Here is a 20,662-nt window from a genome sequence, read left to right as displayed (position 1 = left end):
AAGAGGCATGCAATCAGTGTTTTCATTTATTCAAAAAGTTGGGGTTAGGGCTCTAGGCAGGTCACACAAGTTCATCCATGGAAAAATCCATCTTTATGGACCTTGCTTTTTGCACTGAGGCATTGTCATCAAGGGACATGATTAGACTGAGCCCCTAACTTCCTACGACCTGGGTGTCCACATACGTGGACATTGTGCACAATGGTGTCTTTATTGTTTTCTGTAGATACAGACCGAGTGTCCACATAAGTGACATCATTTTTTTCCAAGAAGAGCTTCATGTTCAAAGAAAATATATGGTTATTATAATTATTGGTTCTTCCTAACCCCAAATAACTGGAAGAAATCTAAAATGCAAGCCAAACCAAAGCTCAGGTCTTAGGAGGTTAATCTTAATAAAGGGCATAGTGTGATGGTCAGCTATGCACAAACCTTTGACTATATAGTGTAGATGCTTATTCTTACAGATTACTATATCTATGAGCTTTCATGTTTATACTCGTTTCAAGAAGGAATTGTTGCGATTGGACCATTTATGTTTTTTGCTTTATGCTTTATGTTCTTTAGGCATTGAAGATGATGTTGGGACTCGACCTTGTGTCTGTGCATAAGAACAACATATCACTCAACAGTGTCCTCTTACAGCAGGGTGAACCTTCTTTCAAAACGGTATTAATATGACCCTCCATTTAACTCAGATATTTGCTAAACCCTGTTGATTATGCATTTATTAAACACTGCGTAACTATAAGGCAATACGAGCCCTCTCTCACTGTACGCCATGAAATAAATATACAGCACACAGTTATAGCACACATGGTTATTTATATTTGAACAGTGTATATTTCTTTTGTACAAAAAAGAATTAAAATTTGATGGAATATTATAATGATTGACATGGTCCACTTTAGTTAAAAAGCAACACAAAGCAGTTTGTCAGGGATTATAACTAAGTTATTTTGGGCTTCTTTTTTTGTAGGCGAATAAACGGAGCCTCAGAACCAGTAAATTGTGTAATAATAATAGGAGAAAATTTTAATTTGAGTTGCATTAATGGTTGCAGATTAAATATATTAAAGAGAAATATGCAAAAAGCTTAAATATTTGTATGCCTATATTAATGATATGGAAGTATGTGTTGTGTTTTTTTCTTTTAGGAGTGAGCATTCACTGGCTGGGAGATTTTGTATTTGTTGAAAGTGGTTTGGGCATCAGAGTAAAATTTGATATGGGGAACACTGTGTATCTGACTGTTACTGCGGAACACTTTTCTGCTACTACGGGCCTCTGCGGATTATATAATAACAATGGAGATGGTAAGTTTATTATTAAGTTTATTATTGTTGATAGTGGATTGGTGTGTGAGTGAAATTTGACTCAGAGAATTCATTGCCACTGTTCATTGGCACATTGCTGAATTACAACACTTTTACAAGACCATTAGGGATGTTTTTAGCAGTTAACATACAAATAAAAAATTAGCTACTCTAAATGAAAAAAGCTGTGTGCAGTCATCCATTTTTAAATATCACATCAATTTCAAAAACACTCTGCAGGGCATACATCAATCATTCACCACATTCTTGTTTACAATATATATTTTGTGACAAATGTGCTGAATGACTTCCGTGCATGGTTTTAAATAATAGCACAACATCTTGCACCAAAGAATATCACTGCTCATGAATGACCAAGCACTTTTGTTGGCAGATTTCACAGCTGTATACAGGACACAGACAATGTGTAAATATAAGGCCAGCCACCACATACATCTTACCCACTTAGAGGACAGGACCCTGCACATTTATGCACATTTGGACTCCAGGATAAATGCAGTTTTTTTGTTGTGTCATGCATAAGCCTTCTTATAGATACTTATCTTAAAGGAGACAACCTCCTTCTACACCTGGATCCTGTACATCCTGACCGAGATAACAGTAATCTCCAAGGCTATGTGCTTACTCCAATGTGTTTAGACTGTTAAGGCAAAAATTTAAAATATATTTCATTAATTGCATTTGATGTTATATTTACACAGATGACTTTACCAGTAGAAGCAGAAGTGTATCTCAATATGCTGCCAGCTTTGGAAATTCCTGGCGTGTTCCAAATCAAGATACAGAGGTAATTATTACCCTAATATATACTTCATTTATATTTTACTTGTTGACAGTCAGATCTTTCTCAAGATTTGCAACCATACTTTGCAGGCAGACTAAAAAACAGATGTAAAGTATTTATTTTCTGGTTATTCTGGTTATACTATACTTCATAAACAATGCTTTCAATATGTTTAAGTTCTTATATTGAAGAACAACGGTCACCAGTCTTATCTGCAAAGGGATGGAGTGACTGCAACTTTCCATTGCAAAGAAACAAATGCTAGCCCTAATTTCAATGTATTTTGTCATTAAGCAAGTAATGTGTCTTATTTAGCTTAAATGATCCGAACGTAAAATGATCCAAACCTTGCATCCAAACTAGCCCATTATGGATAAGATCGATGACCCGTGCACAAAACAATATAATGAATAGTCTTCTACAAAACCAAAGGTCTGAGTTTCCAATTCTCTTATCATCCCCAGGACTGTAGCGATGCAGCAGAGCTGGGCCACAGCTGTGATATTATGGGTGACATCAGCTTGCGTAGAGCAGCAGAATTAATGTGTGATCAGCTGAAGGAGAATCCCTTCGCACACTGTCATCATCGAGTGAGAGAGCTGTCAGAATACTTTACAGACTTGCCCTCTGTTTAAAGCATGCATTTTGTACTGTGGAGAACTAAACATTTGTGACTTAAAATTCTTTTACTGTGCTCCAGGTGGATCCAGGTCCCTATGTAGACACCTGTCTGTATGTGTACTGCAGTTTGAGGGCTAATGAGAGAAAGGCAGCTGTGTGTGATACGTTTGCTAGCTATGCCCGAGAGTGTGCTCAACAACATGTCATCCTCAGCTGGAGAGGCCCTGGTCTCTGTGGTATGTCTTTAATTTCAATTGTAGATGTAGTCACTTATGCTCAAATAAGCATCTCCAGGAAGTATATATGTAACTTATTTAAAGCAGCAATAAACGTACTCTTTAGCTAGGCTGCAAAGTTTTTATGATGACATAGATAATATGTGTCCCGACTCACGTTTAAGAATAGCATAGGTTTGTTTTAAATACAAGATTTTTCTGTTGTTATCTACAGTATTTATTTCTTCTGGCTTTCTTCCTTCCTCCTGTTCTTTTTTGGTCTCTCTTTGCTTTCATGTATCATGCAGAGCGAGTGTGTCCTGGGGGTCAGCTTTTCTCAGACTGCGTATCTTCCTGTCCCCCCAGCTGCTCCTTGGCTCTCCCCCCAGCATCAGGCCAGTGCCGGGAGGAGTGTGTTGGGGGTTGTGAGTGTCCTCCTGGGCTCTATCTGCATGATGGCCAATGCTTACGACGCGAACAATGCCCGTGCTTCCATAGGCGACGCATATACCAGGAAGGAGACACTATAAAACATAGGTGTAACATGTGGTAGGTACAGTCACAGTACTATTGACAAGCTAATATCAGTGTTATTATTGAGTTATTATTTCCATTGTTAATATGTTGTATAATTTGCAAGCCTATGTCTTAAATCAAATTTCAGATATTTTATATATATCTTATTTTCTTTTCCTGTCACTTTCTTTACAGTGTGTGTCAGTCAGGCCAGTGGCAATGCTCTGCAGAAAGGTGTGCAGCTCAATGCAGTATTATTGGGGCAATGCAAATCACTACTTTTGATAAGAAGAGATATAACCTCCAAGCTGGTGACTGTCAGCTAACAGCCATTGAGGTGAGATGCAACTTTCAGTGCTGATACAATCACTTTTACCACATCTTTATGACTACTGCTTTGACTTTTTATGGAATGTATATTACACATATATCAGGTAAAGTGCAATATCAAAGGCAATTTTAATAATAAAAAAAAGAAGATCAAAGGTTTAAACGTTTGAAACTAGCAAACATGTGATTTGTATAACTGGCACCTGACCTACATTGCTGTTTGTGAAGGATTTTGTGGACAAGAAGCTTTCAATGACCATCAAAGTCGGCAAGTGTGTAAAAAGAAGTGGCATACGCTGCCCGTTGGAGGCAACCATCACTGCCCTTCATACCACAGTGACCCTCACTAGCACAGGTGAACAGCTTATCTGTCCATTGAATGTTTCGCTTTTAATTTGTCATTTATTTTTCATTTATTTACCCGTGCAAATCATTCATCTATTCATTTCTTGATCTGCTATTCATTTTCCATTTGTTTATCCATAGAGCTAAACTTAATTTGATTAATTCCATTTATTTTTCTAATTTAAGCATCCATCCATCCATCCATCCATCCATCCATCCATCCATCCATCCATCCATCCATCCATCCATCCATTCTTCCAGCCAGCCAGTTATGCATCTTACATAAAGCAATTATTTTTAAATGTACCTTCCCAAGCATCTCAATGTATTTGCCACAATCTATCAAACTATCAATTCATTATTCCATCTATTCATTCATTAATTTATTCATTCATGTTGATCTATCCATCTATCCATCTATACATCCATCCATCCATCCATCCATCCATCCATCCATCCATCCATCCATCCATTCTTCCAGCCAGCCAGTTATGCATCTTACATAAAGCAATTATTTTTAAATGTACCTTCCCAAGCATCTCAATGTATTTGCCACAATCTATCAAACTATCAATTCATTATTCCATCTATTCATTCATTAATTTATTCATTCATGTTGATCTATCCATCTATCCATCTATCCATCTATCCATCTATCCATCTATACATCCATCCATCCATCCATCCATCCATCCATCCATCCATCCATCTGATCTAGTTGACAAGCTATGTTTATTCATTCTATTTATTTAAGTATGTATACTTCTGTTCTCCTTTCTCTTACTGTGTTCCTTTGGCTCCTTCAGGGTCTGTGATGCTAAATGGACAGCTAGAGGCTTTGCCAGTGTTAACAGCTGATATGGCAGTGCGGAGATCATCCTCCAGCTTCATCATTATCCATGTGTTTGGGGCTCAGCTGCTATGGAACACTGAAAGCCCTCTGATCCTCATCACTCTGCAGCCGAGCTTTGCTCATAAGGTTCAGCAAGGCATTATTTATACCTTCTATCAAACAAATACCACATCCTTCTGCTTTTACAATTTAATATGGCACTGTATTGCAGAGTTAGCGATGCTGCAACTGAATCACCAATCAGTAGCCTCTGAAGTGATGATCAAGGTCATTTCCTGCATTGTGTACTCTTGGATAAATATTCATATTCAATTTCAGGAAGTTGTTATGGCCAGTGAGACAGGACATACTTTTGTTCCAACATGCATAGTGAAATGCAACATGAAGCATATTTTAGTTTGTGTTTTCATGACCAACTGAACCTCTGGTATTGCTCAAATAAATGAAACGGTCTGTTTAAAAGACACTTACATTCTAGAAGTCGATTATTTCTTTCCCTAGAAAGTAGATTTGGATATTCTTGATGGTTTAACACTATGTAAATGCCAGGAATGTGTTTACACTGTAATCTAATATGAGTTTATACAAAAATTGTCTAGTTATAACAATGACAGCCAGCTAGGATTATTAGTATTAATGTTCATTCATCTTTGTTATCTTATTTGTAAATCCAATATGAGAGAAGTTTGTGGCTATTTGTTTATTGCAGTAGGTCAGGCATCTATTTGGTGGAGGGGGTGGGTGTTTTGTTACACATGTGCAGTGAGGTTTTAATAGTGAAATTGAGGACACCAATTTAGGGATGGGTTTGAGATATCAGATGTAAATATGGACTTAAGCACTATTCAGAGTTGCAAGTGAGTTATGTGTACAGGACTCAGTTTACAAAAATACTAAAAAGTGTCTCAGTCATTTCAGAGTGTCCAAAAAGTATGGTCTTATGCTGATTTTGCTTGTGAGACACAGCTGATTTTGCTTGCGGGACACAGCAGTATTAATTTTAGGGCTCTGACTGATATGAAAATATATATTTAAAAAAGCAAAATAACAGGATATGCAGCATCACATGCACTTATATTAACTGTTAAATAATGATGGTGGATGTCCCTTTATAGTTGGTTGTATGAATCTATAGTTAATTTGTATTGGTAAATTATCCGTTAACGTCAAGAAAAGCATGTGCATAACCCTTTTCTGAATGCAACTAACTTTCCCAACATAAATACTACAGCAGTATTTTTTTATTCAAGTCTCAACTGTGTTTGTATGCTTTTGTTCACTATTAAAGGTAAGAGGCCTGTGTGGGACACTGACATGGAATCAACACGATGACTTCACCACACCAGAGGGGGACATTGAGAACAGTGTGACCTCCTTTGTCGCAAAGTTTAGTCTTGGGTCATGCAAGTTTCCCTCAGCAGTGACATCAGACACCTGTAACACCTACAACCAGCTCAGAGAATATGCAGAGAGTATCTGTGCTGTTATCCACAGTCCTGTGTTTCAGGTTAGCATGAATTTATTATCAGGTTCAGGAGTTTGGATAAATGTGTAAAGTTTGTCAACAGTTGTCAGATTTGTAACATTGATATGCAGTGGTTTCCTACAGTTTGACCAACATTATTGCAGAGGATTGAATATGGCCAATAATAATAACAAATGATAAGCTTAGATGTACAGTGGTCCCCCGGAACTTTACGGAACTTACGTAAATTATTTAAATTACTTACTTACTTATGTAAATTACAGAGTGCCTGTATGGCACTGCTGAACCGAGACAGATGCTGAAGTCATTTTGACTTACATCTGTAAGAATCGCTTATTATTTAGCAGCATATCAACTTACTTGTGATAAGGGCTGTTGAATATCGCCAATGTAAATGGTATTTAGTTTAAGTTTGCCGTAAATCCATAAAATCTTTATTACTATATAAACCATTTCAGCTTTACACGAGACAGAAACTTAATATATTATAAAAAATTCCTTGTGAATATGTTTCTGAGCATTGAAAAAATTACAATATCAAAGGTACCTGAAATGAGAGACATAAGGGAGGAGAAACCCATGTGTAAGTCTTGAGCGGCCAGGTCGGCACCTGGTGTAGACAACTTGGTCATGCCCTGATTTAAACCAATCAGGGTTCCTACACATTTTTTATTTCAAAATTCCATAATTCCAGATTCAAGTATGCAGAATTCCCTAACACTTAAATATGCAGACATCCCTAAAGAAAACCCCCAATGATACCTTATTGAATTCATCTAGACATTACGTGACTTTAATACAATAATGAGTTTTAAAAAATGTTACGAAATTTGTTAGTGAAAACACAGTTTAAAAAGTTATTCCTAACATTCCTGAACATTTAGTCCCACTGTGGATTTCTGCAAATTTTAAGATAATCCGCAACTTGCTGTTAGTTAGGTTCCAAATAAGAACCCGCGAATTTTCGAACTACGAGTTCCGAACCGTGAATTATCAGGGGTTAACTGTAAATACAAGGAATTGAAACACATAGAAAACATGTGCTTGCATGTGCTAAATTCAAAAAAATGTCCACCACCAACATTCAATATTTATGTCCGAGGCAGAAGGCATCTCTATTTGCTTGTCCATAATGTTAAATGTTAATTTAGACAGCTTTGCTAACCTACACTAGTTTTACAGTTTTTCTCAGTTGCTCTGGAGCATTTCTCGAACCATTCTTAAAATTTGCAAACTAGTAAATGCATTCTCAAAACAATGTGCAAACAGAACAACACTTTGGATTTCTTTCAAAAGCCTGTATTTTTTTTTTCTCACAATCCTTAGTTCATCTCTCAAAAGTAATTTGTGTCAATGAACATATCATTCCCATCAGAATGGAAAGTACCTTAGTCATTGTTCACAAACAAAATCATCCAAATGTTTAGGCTTGTTGTCAGTATGATGGCGCACAGTTTCAGTATTTCTTGATATAAACTATGGTTTACATTGTGTGTGTGTATTTAGAATGTGGCTGTGTATGAAATGTTGGACTGTATTTGTCTTAGTTTTACATTCTAAAAAAAGCTAGCCATAGATTACCATTTAAAAATGACAGAATATACGTCTCACATCTCTCTCTTAGCGCTGTCATGATGTGGTGGAGAGGGAGCCGTACATGCGCCAGTGTTTGAGCGAGGTGTGTAGCTGTGCTCCATACACACAGTGTCAGTGTACTGTCCTCACTGCCTATGCCCAACATTGCGCACAGGAAGGGGTGATAGTGATCTGGAGGAACCACACATTCTGCCGTAAGAGCTTTCACCATCACCCAGTATAAGTGTTCAATATAATATTTAGATTGTCTTTAGAATATAATATAGTATAATATAATTCTTTATAATATAGAAATTCAAATTGTTTATCCCAATATTCTTTTTTTTTTACTTTTTTCTCTACCCAGCAATGAAGTGTTCTGGGGGGCAAGTATATCAAGAATGTGGCCAGCCATGTGGAGGTTATTGTACTGACTTACAGCAGAACTGGAGCTGCCAAGTAGATTCAGGTGCTCGGAGCTGTGTACCAGGATGCCAGTGTCCTGCAGGTCTGGCACAGGATGACCAGGGACAGTGTGTGCCGGTCAGCATGTGCCCATGTGTTCATGATGGAGTTGTCCTCCGCCCAGGAAGCTCTGTGCAGATCAACTGTAATACCTGGTATGGGGAAAACTGAGCTTTTTATATATATACTATATATTTTTTTCCATCTCTGTTGAAGCTTGTTAACATAATAGTCATAAATCTATTAGTCGTAATTAGTAGTAGTCATCTATCTATCTATCTATCTATCTATCTATCTATCTATCTATCTATCTATCTATCTATCTATCTATCTATCTATCTATCTATCTATCTATCTATCTATCTATCTATCTATCTATCTAGCAATATTTCTGAGATATTTTACATGCTTTTTCTTTAGGCACTGTCTGCCTAATCTTTTTGTTTTTGATTCATTGTGCCGCCTTGCCTGCAAAACCTCACGTCTACACTCCTCAGAGAGATGTTACTGTGATCGAAAAGCATGAGCTGTACTCTTAGCAGTTGGCTCATTCAGTCATTCTTATTGCGTATTGCAAAGTTTTAGTGCACTATCACTAGCATTGAGAAAGTATCCCCGTTGTAATATTAGTAACTGTAACATATTGTCTCAAGGGCGCTATTAGGGAGGGGTATTTAAAAAAGGGCTGAAGCATTAGACTCATGGAATGGAATTAGTTGTTGTCTCTTACTACTTAGGATCTAGAATTGTTTTCTTGAAGGCGGATCGAATAAGAGAAAGAAAGAAAAATAGGCTTATCCCAGTTTCTTTGTGATAATATGTTCATGATAGGTTTTTATTACCATCTAAAGGTAACGTTTTATCTTATCTTACACACACACACACACACACACACACACACACACACACACACACACACACACACACACATATACACACACATAATGACTAAGCATACAATATATTTCATCATATTTGTTTAATTGCTTTTTTGCTCATGAAATATTTTACATGCCCCAGCAAGGTAGACAGATTCTTTTGTAACAGATAACTTATTACAAGTCATATTAGATTTATGACAGTGAGTGTAAAGTGTCTTCTTATGAAATTGTTTAGTTTTAAAAGATATGAATAAATGCCTACACAATTTGATTGCCCTCTTTACCCCCATTGTTTGGCTAATGATTGAAAGATTGCAGTGTAGAGGGCTAAACTTTTACCTCTATTATCTAGTATAGTGTCTTTATCATATCTGGCCTTATTATTGGTAAAAAATAGAACACATTTTTGAAGAGAACCTATCTGACTTATTTAGTAAGGGAGTTAAATCACGCCTTAATATGGAGAAGTTTTAAGACCGTTGGTGACTCCTGAGAATTCCTGAGGTATGCAAGCTCTGATGAAGTCACTCTACAGCTCGCTGCATTTCTTATCGGGATAGGCTGGCTTCATTGCGGCTTTTTTATCTTATTACACGGAACACTATGGCTAGATCTAAGTACTTATAAAGACATGCCAGTAATGTCAATGTGTTTGTGTGTGTGTGTGTGTGTGTGTGTGTGTGTGTGTGTGTGTGTGTGTTTGTGTATGTGTGTGAGCACAAGTGCACGTATTGACTGTTGCTTCTGCCATAATATGCTGGATTAATATGCAGTATCATATCAGATAATGATGCAATATTATAATCCTCATTCCTATTTTTGTTGTGCATAAGCAGTTTTTGCTTTAAAGCACAAAGCAAACATTTCATATATATATATATATATATATATATATATATATATATATATATATATATATATATATATATATATATATATTATTTAGGATTAAATGTATGGGGAATCATAAATCATACAGGTTTATCTCTCTTATGATAAAAAAATTATTCAGTTTTAGTTTTCTTATTCTTTGCATTGCAGGTTCTTATTACTTCGCAGGTACAGTTCCTCCATGTGTTTTGGTGATTCATGTGTAATCATTTCAGTATTGGTTGGTCCTATATAAGTAGTCTGCTTTTTACAGTATAGTTCTAAATTAAATTCAAAAGGGCCATACTTATCCCATGAGTTTATGTGCTTAGCTATAGTCCATGACAGCATTAAGTAAGATTCACTACCCTGAATGTTATTAACAGGTACTTCATTATTTTTCTCTCTGTAGTATATGTGGACACGGTGTGTGGAACTGTACTGATTATACCTGCCCTGAGGTTACAGAGTGTCCAGGATCTCTGGTCTTCTCTCCTCGATCTTGTCTTAGGACTTGCTCTAATCTCGACAAGTTGTCTTGCACAGAGCCCATCTATGGCTGCGTCTGTCCTGAGGGAACTGTGCTCTCGGTTTGTCTGCTCTTTCAATAGTAGTTTTTTTTTTCAATATACATGATCTAGTAGTAAAAGTGCTTTTTTGGCCCCTGAATCTCACACAGTATGACTAATCTAAAATATTAACACTATAAAAAATCTTCAGTCAATATCTCATATTTTCACTGTTATGTTAGAGCCAAGCCAAACCTAGATGTGTACTTTTCTATACCCACCCTTTAACTGTTAAAGCAGCATTTTGCTGTAAAAATGTGTAAACTGTATTGGAACTATATTGAATGGACATTAAATGTCACCCAGATGAGGATGGGTTTCCCTTTTGAGTCTGGTTCCCTTCAAGGTTACTTCCTCATGCCATCTCAGGGAGTTTTTCCTTGCCACAGTCACCACTGACTTGCTCATTGGGGATGAACTTACAATTAAAAAGAACAAACTTACACATTCTTTTATAACCCATGCAAAGCTGCTTTCGAGCCAATGTTCATTATTAAAAGCACTATACAAACAAAAATGAATTGAAATTAACTGAAAATGCAATATAAATATAGTTAGATCTTTTTTGTGAAAAAATCTTATCCACCTACTTTATGTATCATAAGTGTTTTTTCTTCAAAGGGTGACCAGTGCGTGTCTCCAGACGAATGTCCATGTCACCATAATGGCCGGCTCTTCTTCACAAATGATACCATTTCTAAAGACTGCAACACATGGTGAGCATTCTGACGACTGAGAATGGCTTAAGCAATTCTAATATAAACACCACTATAGTTCTAGCAAACTGAGGAAACGACATATTTAATTATATATACAGTAATACGATAGTTACACACTAAGGCTTATTAATTAATGATGATCTATAAATAAAAATACATTTTATACCTGCATACTATACTGTATGACCACATATCAAAAACATACAGTATAATGAAGCATTTCACATGTTATGCCCTGAAACTGTACTGTGAAGACAAGTAAGCATGTGGTATCCTGTCAGTAATATGTGATTATGTTCAAATTACATACATACATACATGTACTCTTTGTTTCCTACAGTGTATGTAAGCAGCGTCGATGGCACTGCACCCAGTCATTATGTGCTGGAACATGTGTAGCTACCGGTGACCCCCATTATATTACCTTTGATGGACGGTGTTTCTCCTTCCTGGGAGACTGTGAGTACATGCTGGTGCAAGAGAGTGAAGGTCTGTTCAGCGTTACTGCAGAAAACGTACCCTGCGGCAGCACTGGGGTCACCTGCACCAAATCTGTCACACTGAGCATCGGCAACACCGCCATTCACCTGCTCAGGGGTCAGCATCTTAATTCCAATATACTTTTCTCAGTACTGAAAATTATGATATGTAAAAAAAAGGCAATTTGATTAAACATAAAACAATTTCTTTCTCCCTTTTACTTAGGTTGCCTTTTTGTTGTTAAAAAATATTTAGCAGTTGTAAGGTTTAATATCAGCTGGCGCATAAAGACTTTCTCCTAACTGGAACTATGGGCCCCAGACCTGTTCCAGTATGGCAATGTACACCAAAGAACTTAAAGTATACACAATAAGATCTACAGTATGAAGATGCGCTTTGGTGATCTAGTGGTTAGGATGCGGTGCTCTCACCGCTGCGGTCCGGGTTCGATCCCCGGTCAGGGAACCAACCCCAGCTACTCTTAGTGCCGGTCCCAAGCCTGGATGAATGGGGAGGGTTGCGTTAGGAAGGGCATCCAGCGTAAAAACGTGCCAAATCAAACATGCGGATGATCCGCTGTGGCGACCCCTAATTGGAGAAGCCGAAAGAAAGTTTTTTAGTATGAGGATGCGCTTTGACAGGCTTGATGTGCCTGCCCAGAGTTCTGATCTTAAACACTATGTACACTTTTGGGATGAACTACAACACTGACTGCTAAACAAACAGTCTCAGCCAACATTAGTGATTGATCTCAGTATTGTTCCTGTAGCTGAATATATACAAATCACCACAGCTGTACTCCAAAATGTAGTTTAATTCCTCTTCAGAACAGTCAGGGTAATGTAAAAGCAAAGGGGAATAAATCTCTTTTGACCCTATACTGTACTTCAGGTTAAGGTTTAATAGCCCTAATAAAGCCCCACATTGAAAATGTCCCATTACAGCTAAACCGTAAATGTATAAAATATTCTCCAAACAACTGCCAATCTTTTTTCTTTAAAAAAGAACTCAGTTTTTGGATACTTTGCATTATTCAAAACACTAATTAGTCAATATGCATTAAATATATATATATATATATATATATATATATATATATATATATATATATATATATATATATATATATATATATATATATAATAGTGATGTTTTTCCACACAGAGGAGCAGATACACAACCAACTACATATTTTTCAATAATTATATATTCTACCCCATCCTTCACCCAACATTCATATAAATACACAGAGAATAGAGAGAATACACAGCAGTGGCAATTTATTATTAGCATGCAGCTTTTGATTGCAGATTTAGATCCTTAATGAACAAGCCAGATGTGACCAAATATAAAGCCTGTTATAATTGAACTAATCCTATTTTTTTCTTTATTATCAGGTCAGATATTGGATGAGACATATTCACATTGAAAAAAATGACAAATTCTTGTGACTGATTTGTGTTTACTTTCTACAGGAAAGGCTGTGACAGTGAATGGCATGCCTGTGACTCTCCCGAAGTCTTACTCAGGAAGTGGCTTAGTGCTGGAGAATATTGGTCTGTTTGTGTCTCTCTCTTCTCGACTTGGCATCACACTTCTTTGGGATGGAGGTATTTGCATAAATGAACTTTCAATATATGTTGTTATAAAAGATATATCCTATTTACCTTCTGCTAAAGAATATATAAGAAGGACAAACAGATTTTCCTGTTTTTTTAAATGAAAAGGCATGCGTGTGTATGTGCGGTTGGAACCCCACTTGCAAGGCCGAGTTGGGGGTTTGTGCGGGAACTTTGATGGAGACACTGAGAATGATTTTACCACAAGGCAAGGAATAGTTGAGTCTACACCAGAGCTGTTTGGCAATTCCTGGAAGGTGAGCCCATCTTGCCCTGATGTCTCTGAGCAAGACCTGCGTGACCCCTGCAACGTGAGTGAACCTAGATTGCTCCACTCCATTTCTGCTATTTTAAATGGCAAACATTAACAATGCAATGCTTAGAACATTGTATTTCTCCTATTTCTAGATTAATCCACACAGAGTAAGCTGGGCAAAGAAGAAGTGTTCAGTAATTACCCAAGAGCTATTTGCTTCATGTCATAATGAAGTGCCATACCAGCAGTACTATGATTGGTGTGTCTTTGATGCCTGTGGGTAAGTGATGAAAGACTTTTTGTGCTTAGTGCTTGATCAGTTTTATAATAAAGTTCAATTCTATTGGTCTCAAGGCTTAAGCAAATGTAAGGGTCAAAACCAGTGATATGATCTTTTTTGAAAAATGTATTGTCCTGTCTTGCATGATTAGTGCGTAAAACATTTTAAACCATACCTTCCCTATTATTGTGTCTATACAAAATGCATAGTGATGTAGAAATGTGAAATCTTTTGTCTGGTGTCCATGTACAGTATTTACATTTTAGGAGGTGCATTTAAAACCAAATGAATTGTAAATGCTGCTAAACTTGTTTGCAACTGAAACTCTATGCATGTTTTCTCAACATGTCAATATTAGGTAGCAAAAATAATCATATTTATAATATCAAACATGATCAGTCATTACAATGATAACTAAGAGATAGAAGAACAAATTAAATAAAAAAAATCATGGGCTTTGACATAAAAAAACTATATACATAAAACAGTCATGCGTCTGCATTTTTATGTCTGCATTTTTGAAGATGTACGCGACTTCTTTGAATGCATAATCAATACATGTAAATGTGGTTCTGCAGTTCAGGATGTCCATGTTTATGATGTAGGTGTGATTCTGGAGGAGACTGCGAGTGTCTTTGCACAGCCGTTGCTGTCTACGCTGAGGAGTGCAATCGTAGAGGAGTCTACATTCGCTGGAGATCTCAAGAGCTTTGCCGTAAGGATCAGGATCAGTGCACAACCATCCAAAAAACACACACTTTTTTTTTTTTTACTTCTACTGTTACAGTGTTCAGGCTAATTCATTATTTAGGCAAATTAAGGCAAATTCAAAATGCTTAATTTGATTTATTTGAGATGGATTTTCTCTCTCTCTCTCTCTCTCTCTCTCTCTCTCTCTCTCTCTCTCTCTCTCTTTCTCTCTAGCTATGCAATGTGAGGATGGTTTGGTTTACAATGCCTGTGGTTCTGCTTGCACTGCTGTCTGTCCTGGCACCTCTTCTCATGCTGACTCTCATTGCAGCAGCCTATCCTGTGTCGAGGGCTGCTTCTGCCCTCAGGGCACGGTCCGTCACGGTCAGAGAATCATTTCTTTTTTTAATGATTATTACTAACTGTGAAAGATAATTAAGCAAAATTAATCTTTTGGTAAATCTGTGGTTTACACAGAGGTCTGTATAAAGTAGATAAAGTATGGCTCACTATGTAAAGCATCTAAGCAAAAAGACTGAATTTGTGCAAAAAAACAAAACAAAGGAGTTTAGCAATACAATAAATAATTTTCTAAAATATACACCTATTCCAAAAACTGGAACACTGTGTAAAATGTAAATAAAACCAGAATGCAATGATTTATAATTCTTATGAATCCATATTTTATTTACAGTAGAATAAACATTGTTAAACTGATAAATTTACCTTTTTAAGAAAAAAGTAAAAGCTAATTTGATGGCTGCAACATGTTTTAAAAAGTTGGAATATGGCATAAGAAATTCTCAAAAAACTAAGTGTCTTTAAAACTGTGCAGTAGGAGACATTTTGCAAGTAATTGGGGTAATTGACAACAGATCAGTAAGATGATTGGGTATAAATAGTTTATCTTAGAAGGCAGAACCTCTCAGAAGTAAAGATGCGCAGATCTTCCACCAATCTGTGGAAGACTGTGTCTATTCACAGAATCATTTCAGAATAATGTTCCTCGACCTAAAATTGCAAAATGTTGAACATCTCATCATTAACATCTTCATATGTCATCAAAGTTTCAGATGACACAGTTAATGTGTCCTAGATATGTAACTATTTACCATTTTATAAATCACTAGTATACATTTTAGTCCAATTTGTTTACTTGGGTTTTCTTTGTTTACTATTAGGACTTGCATATATGTCTGATGATGTTTTAAACATATTTATACAGAAAAATAAAACATTTTAAACAACTGTATATACATACTTGTATAAAAGTCCTCAAAACTCAAAAAGAGAATTTGTTTCACGTCTTTTTAATTTTTTTTTTTTTTCTATATAGCAAACATTTCCAGGCAGCGATCACACTATTGGAATTTATTTTGGACAGTTTTTGTTGCCTTGTTTCCAGATGGTGCGGTTTGTACAGCAAAGCATAGTTTATTCTATGTCGAAAGTAAAATGAAAATGTTAAAACATTTAGTCATCAGTCATCATAGCTGAGAAATACCGTTATGGTAGTGACTCATTATTTATGCTTTAGCCACCGCTACACTAAGTGTACTAAGGTGAATCCAATCATTTTGTGCAACTTATTGTCTGGATTTTGGGTTAGTTATCTGTTTGTAATTACACCCCTTTTGTTTTAATCATAATTTTTAATTATACTTTTCACACCACAGGAGATGGGTGTATTTCTCCCTCCGAATGCCCGTGTGAGTGGGATGGCTCATTCTTTCCTCCTGGAGCTGTTGTTACTCAGTACTGTCAGAACTGGTCAGTCAGAGAATATTATGGTCATGCAATAAAATCACCTGGACTTTTCCTAGAATATTATTGTGTACTTAAGCTTTCAATAATAATAATGTTAAAAATAAGCACGTCATGTGATCATTCATTTATGCACACTTGTGTTTTCAGCTCCTGTTCCAACAGCACCTGGCACTGCACTGGCCCTGCATGTCCTCCCACTGCTCCATGTCTGGATTCAGAGTTCCAATGTAGTGAATCTCATCGCTGTATTCCTTCTCTTTGGCTCTGTGATAATGAGGATGACTGTGGAGATGGATCAGATGAGCTCTGTCCCACTACCTGCCCTCCTGAGCAGTTCCGCTGCTCTGGAGGAGCCTGTTTACCTCTGCAGCTGCGCTGTAATGGCCATCCTGACTGTGCTGATCAGTCTGATGAGGAGTTCTGTGCTCCTGTTACAGCAATCCCAGGTTGCGTGTCTGGGGAGTTCCAGTGCGCCAATGGACGCTGTCTGCCTGCCTCTAAAATGTGTGATGGAAGACTGGATTGTGGGTTTGCTGATGACTCTGATGAACAAGGTAACTAATAAAGTTTCTAACATAGTACAGAAGTAAGCCTTTAATCTGCTTGGGGCTTCTGTAATTGTTTTACAAGTCTATTGTTAAAAGCAACATATTAATAGAATTCTATGCTAAAGTGAATTGAAGTACTCGCTGCTTAAATTTGCATATATACTGAACTGATAACTTATTAACAGGCTGTGGAGTGGTGTGTGCTGAGCAGGAGTTCCGCTGTTCAGTCGGACCCTGCATTCTCTATCTGCATCGCTGTGATGGTCATGATGACTGTGGAGACTTTAGCGATGAGCGTGGGTGTGTTTGTGCTCCGGGAGAGTTCCAATGTCCTGGTGATCGGTGTGTACCTGCGGAAAGAGTGTGTGATGGCCGTAAGGACTGCCCGTCTGGCATTGACGAAGTTATATGTCCTTTTAAAGGTATTTCACCCCTGGAAATTTACAAGGAGAATTAGTCAATACCTAAGAAGAAATTAATGTCAACATTGAGTGTTTAAGGCCAATATTGGCACAATACAGTTTGTATATCCCTAATAGTTTTTATATATCTGTTTGTGTACAGTTTAAATATCAATTTAATTGGTAAAACAAATAACAGTGGATTTTCAAGTAATAATTATTTAAGCTTCTGCATTATTCAGACTGTAGTCACTGTGAGTTTATGTTTCTGTGTTTCAGACTGTAATCAGCATGAGTTCGGGTGTAAGAATGGTCAGTGTGTGCCTCTGGCTTGGCGGTGTGATGGTGAAACAGACTGTCAGGATGGAAGCGATGAACAGCAGTGTGCCCGTGTTTGTGGACCTGACCAGATTTTATGTCAGAGTGGAGACCAGTGTGTCCAGCATGTGCATCTGTGTGATGGGACGCCACACTGCCGGGATGCTTCTGATGAAAGCGTGGACAATTGTGGTGAAATGCATATTCAATTGCACTAATACTACATGTTTATATTTCCCATTGTTGAATTTTGTGGCATAAGTTGAAGTTGGACTCCTTTAGATATTAAGATCTTTTGCCATTGCAACTCCTGATAGAAATAAAAATAAAATGTAGTCCTGTAATGAAGCATAATATCTTGCATCTAATCTACTTCAACATACACTCACTAGCTATTAACTTTGTATGTTTTTATTCTTGTTTTCTGTTGCCTTTCTCTTTTTCCAGGTTCCACACGAATACCACCCTGTCCTGGCAGCTTCTCATGTGATAATAGAACGTGTGTAAACATGTCACGTGTGTGTGATGGAATTTCTGACTGTCCCAGAGGAGAGGACGAATTGCTGTGCGGTGAGTTTGAAAACATTTCTCAATAGTGCATTGACACACAAACAATTCTACAGTTCACAAACAAATGCTTTTCGGCTCAATTGTATTTCCCATGTGGCCACCACGGTCTTCTTTTTCTTTGTACAGAAAAGCCTAGTATTTCTCCACTGCCCCCTGGTGACAGGAACATTACTGATGCCTGTCCTGAATTTACCTGTTCTGATGGATCCTGTGTCCCTTTTAAATCAGTAAGACAGGAAACACTTATATAATCTCACTAAAGGAAGATTGTCTTTTCCTCAGTATAATTATGTGACATACCACCAGTTCACAAAAGCATAAATGCCTAAAACGTGTTTTTAAAGACAGATCCCAGCATTTATAGTATCTTCTGTTTAATTACTTAAACATAATGAATTTGATATGCCATGTTACTACTTATTTATTTAACAGTTGCACTAGAAACTGTATATACACACATATGTGTATGTGCTTGTTTTAGGTATGTAACGAAGTAGCTGACTGTCCTACTGCTGGAAGCCCCACAGATGAACAGAATTGTCGCAGTTGGGGCCCATGGGGACCGTGGAGTCCCTGCAGCCGCTCTTGTGGCTCTGGGATTATGAGCAGATACAGACACTGCCCTAGTGGGGACATGCTAACACACTGCAGGGGAGATGATACACAAAGTCAGCAGTGCTACTCCTCAGCATGTCCTGGTGAGAACCTTTTCTTCTCTAGTACTGCTTTTTCAGCACTTTCAATATTAAAATCATCATCATGGCTGTCACCATCATCATTAGTACCATCATCATGGTGTTTGTCTTCATCATCATCATCATCATCATCATCAGTGTTGTAATCATCATCATCATTATTTACATTTACATTTACAACATTTAGCAGACACCCTTATCCAGAGCGACGTACAAAAGTCATCATCATAAACCTCAGGCCTTGGTAGAACTGTGATGAAATTAGAGATGGTGATTATTTATAGTAAGTTAAGATTAATTAGAAACTGTTAATATCCACTAGAGTTACAGAAAACACACCAAGAACGTCTCTAGGTTACGAACGTAACCCTAGTTCCCAGAGGGAACGAGACGCTGCGTCGCAAAGCGCTTCGACGCAGCTCGAGTTGCCGAAGGGGAATTTCAAGTGTTTTTTCAAAGTGTTTTTATGTGAAAGTTAAAAAAAAAAATTATTTTGATAATTGTGAATAGATGTTAAATAGTATTATAGATACAGATACAGTGTTATAGAGTAGAAATTAGATTTCAACAGTTGAGACCAGACCAAAAAGGTGAAAGGTTCCATTCTTGACATCAAGCCTTACAAATATTTACCATGAACAACTATGTAAAAATTTTTACCTCTAAATTGTTAAATATACTTATACTTATACTTATACTTAACTAAATAAAATACATTTACTTAAGTATTTTCCACCCCTGCATTTATACAGACAATTTTTGTACTGATCACTTGCTGTGACTTGACATATGGCTGTATTTTGCAGTTGATGGACATTGGTCAGCTTGGACGATGTGGTCCAACTGCTCTAAAGGTTGCGGCGGATTGGAGATTCGCAAGAGAGTGTGTGTTCCACCACAGAACGGAGGTCGAGCATGCACTGGGCTGCCAGGAGACACCGAGATAAGTGAGCTCACACAAACACCCAATTACACGCACACACACACACACACACACACACACACACACACACGAACACACACACACACACAATAGGGCTTCGCCAGTGTTGATGTGAATATTGACATACTTCCATTACACTGAGGAAGCAGAGATAAATTCTTTTAAAAAGAGACATTAATCAAACTAATGCCAGGAAACACACTATAAGGTTTGCGTTATTAGTTTTCTGGGAATTCAGTTTAAGATAAATTATTCAGAATTAACAAATATACGAAAAAATAAATTCCCTGAACTAGATATTTAACGTTTTATTGGGGGGAGATAACTCAAGATTTAATGCAAAAAGGCTACAACATATACAAGTAAATGTTTTTTGGTTAATACTAACACTGTCTAATATCATTGTACAGCAAATCACATAAGCCACATGGTCAATAGAAAAGTCAGGTACTGATGCAGGGTGAGGAGGCCAGTGTACCTACAGTATTCATCCCAAAGGTGTTCAGTGAGGTTGAGGTTAGAGCTCTAT

At 37.1% G+C, this 20,662-nt stretch overlaps 1 protein-coding gene across 1 annotated transcript in view; it reads left to right on the top strand.

The window, feature by feature from the left end:
- sspo (SCO-spondin) overlaps positions 1 to 20,662 on the top strand; it is an 86,920-nt gene that overhangs the window by 2,391 nt on the left and 63,867 nt on the right. Inside the window, 29 exon segments of the mRNA XM_046846134.1 lie at positions 568 to 652; positions 655 to 669; positions 1,158 to 1,316; positions 2,039 to 2,124; positions 2,586 to 2,711; positions 2,822 to 2,978; positions 3,266 to 3,506; positions 3,669 to 3,810; positions 4,032 to 4,158; positions 4,955 to 5,127; positions 6,290 to 6,508; positions 8,112 to 8,277; positions 8,430 to 8,682; positions 10,691 to 10,868; positions 11,469 to 11,563; positions 11,907 to 12,163; positions 13,522 to 13,656; positions 13,774 to 13,976; positions 14,074 to 14,201; positions 14,807 to 14,916; positions 15,126 to 15,275; positions 16,568 to 16,661; positions 16,806 to 17,212; positions 17,392 to 17,628; positions 17,887 to 18,117; positions 18,373 to 18,495; positions 18,622 to 18,722; positions 18,977 to 19,193; positions 19,997 to 20,137. Of these exon segments, the coding sequence (XP_046702090.1) occupies positions 568 to 652; positions 655 to 669; positions 1,158 to 1,316; positions 2,039 to 2,124; positions 2,586 to 2,711; positions 2,822 to 2,978; positions 3,266 to 3,506; positions 3,669 to 3,810; positions 4,032 to 4,158; positions 4,955 to 5,127; positions 6,290 to 6,508; positions 8,112 to 8,277; positions 8,430 to 8,682; positions 10,691 to 10,868; positions 11,469 to 11,563; positions 11,907 to 12,163; positions 13,522 to 13,656; positions 13,774 to 13,976; positions 14,074 to 14,201; positions 14,807 to 14,916; positions 15,126 to 15,275; positions 16,568 to 16,661; positions 16,806 to 17,212; positions 17,392 to 17,628; positions 17,887 to 18,117; positions 18,373 to 18,495; positions 18,622 to 18,722; positions 18,977 to 19,193; positions 19,997 to 20,137 (4,756 nt within the window).

Source organism: Silurus meridionalis, chromosome 4 (assembly GCF_014805685.1).
Source record: "Silurus meridionalis isolate SWU-2019-XX chromosome 4, ASM1480568v1, whole genome shotgun sequence".
Lineage (NCBI taxonomy): Eukaryota > Metazoa > Chordata > Actinopteri > Siluriformes > Siluridae > Silurus > Silurus meridionalis.
The sequence above is the reverse complement of the archived record's forward strand: the minus strand, read 5'-3'. Positions and strand labels throughout refer to the sequence as shown.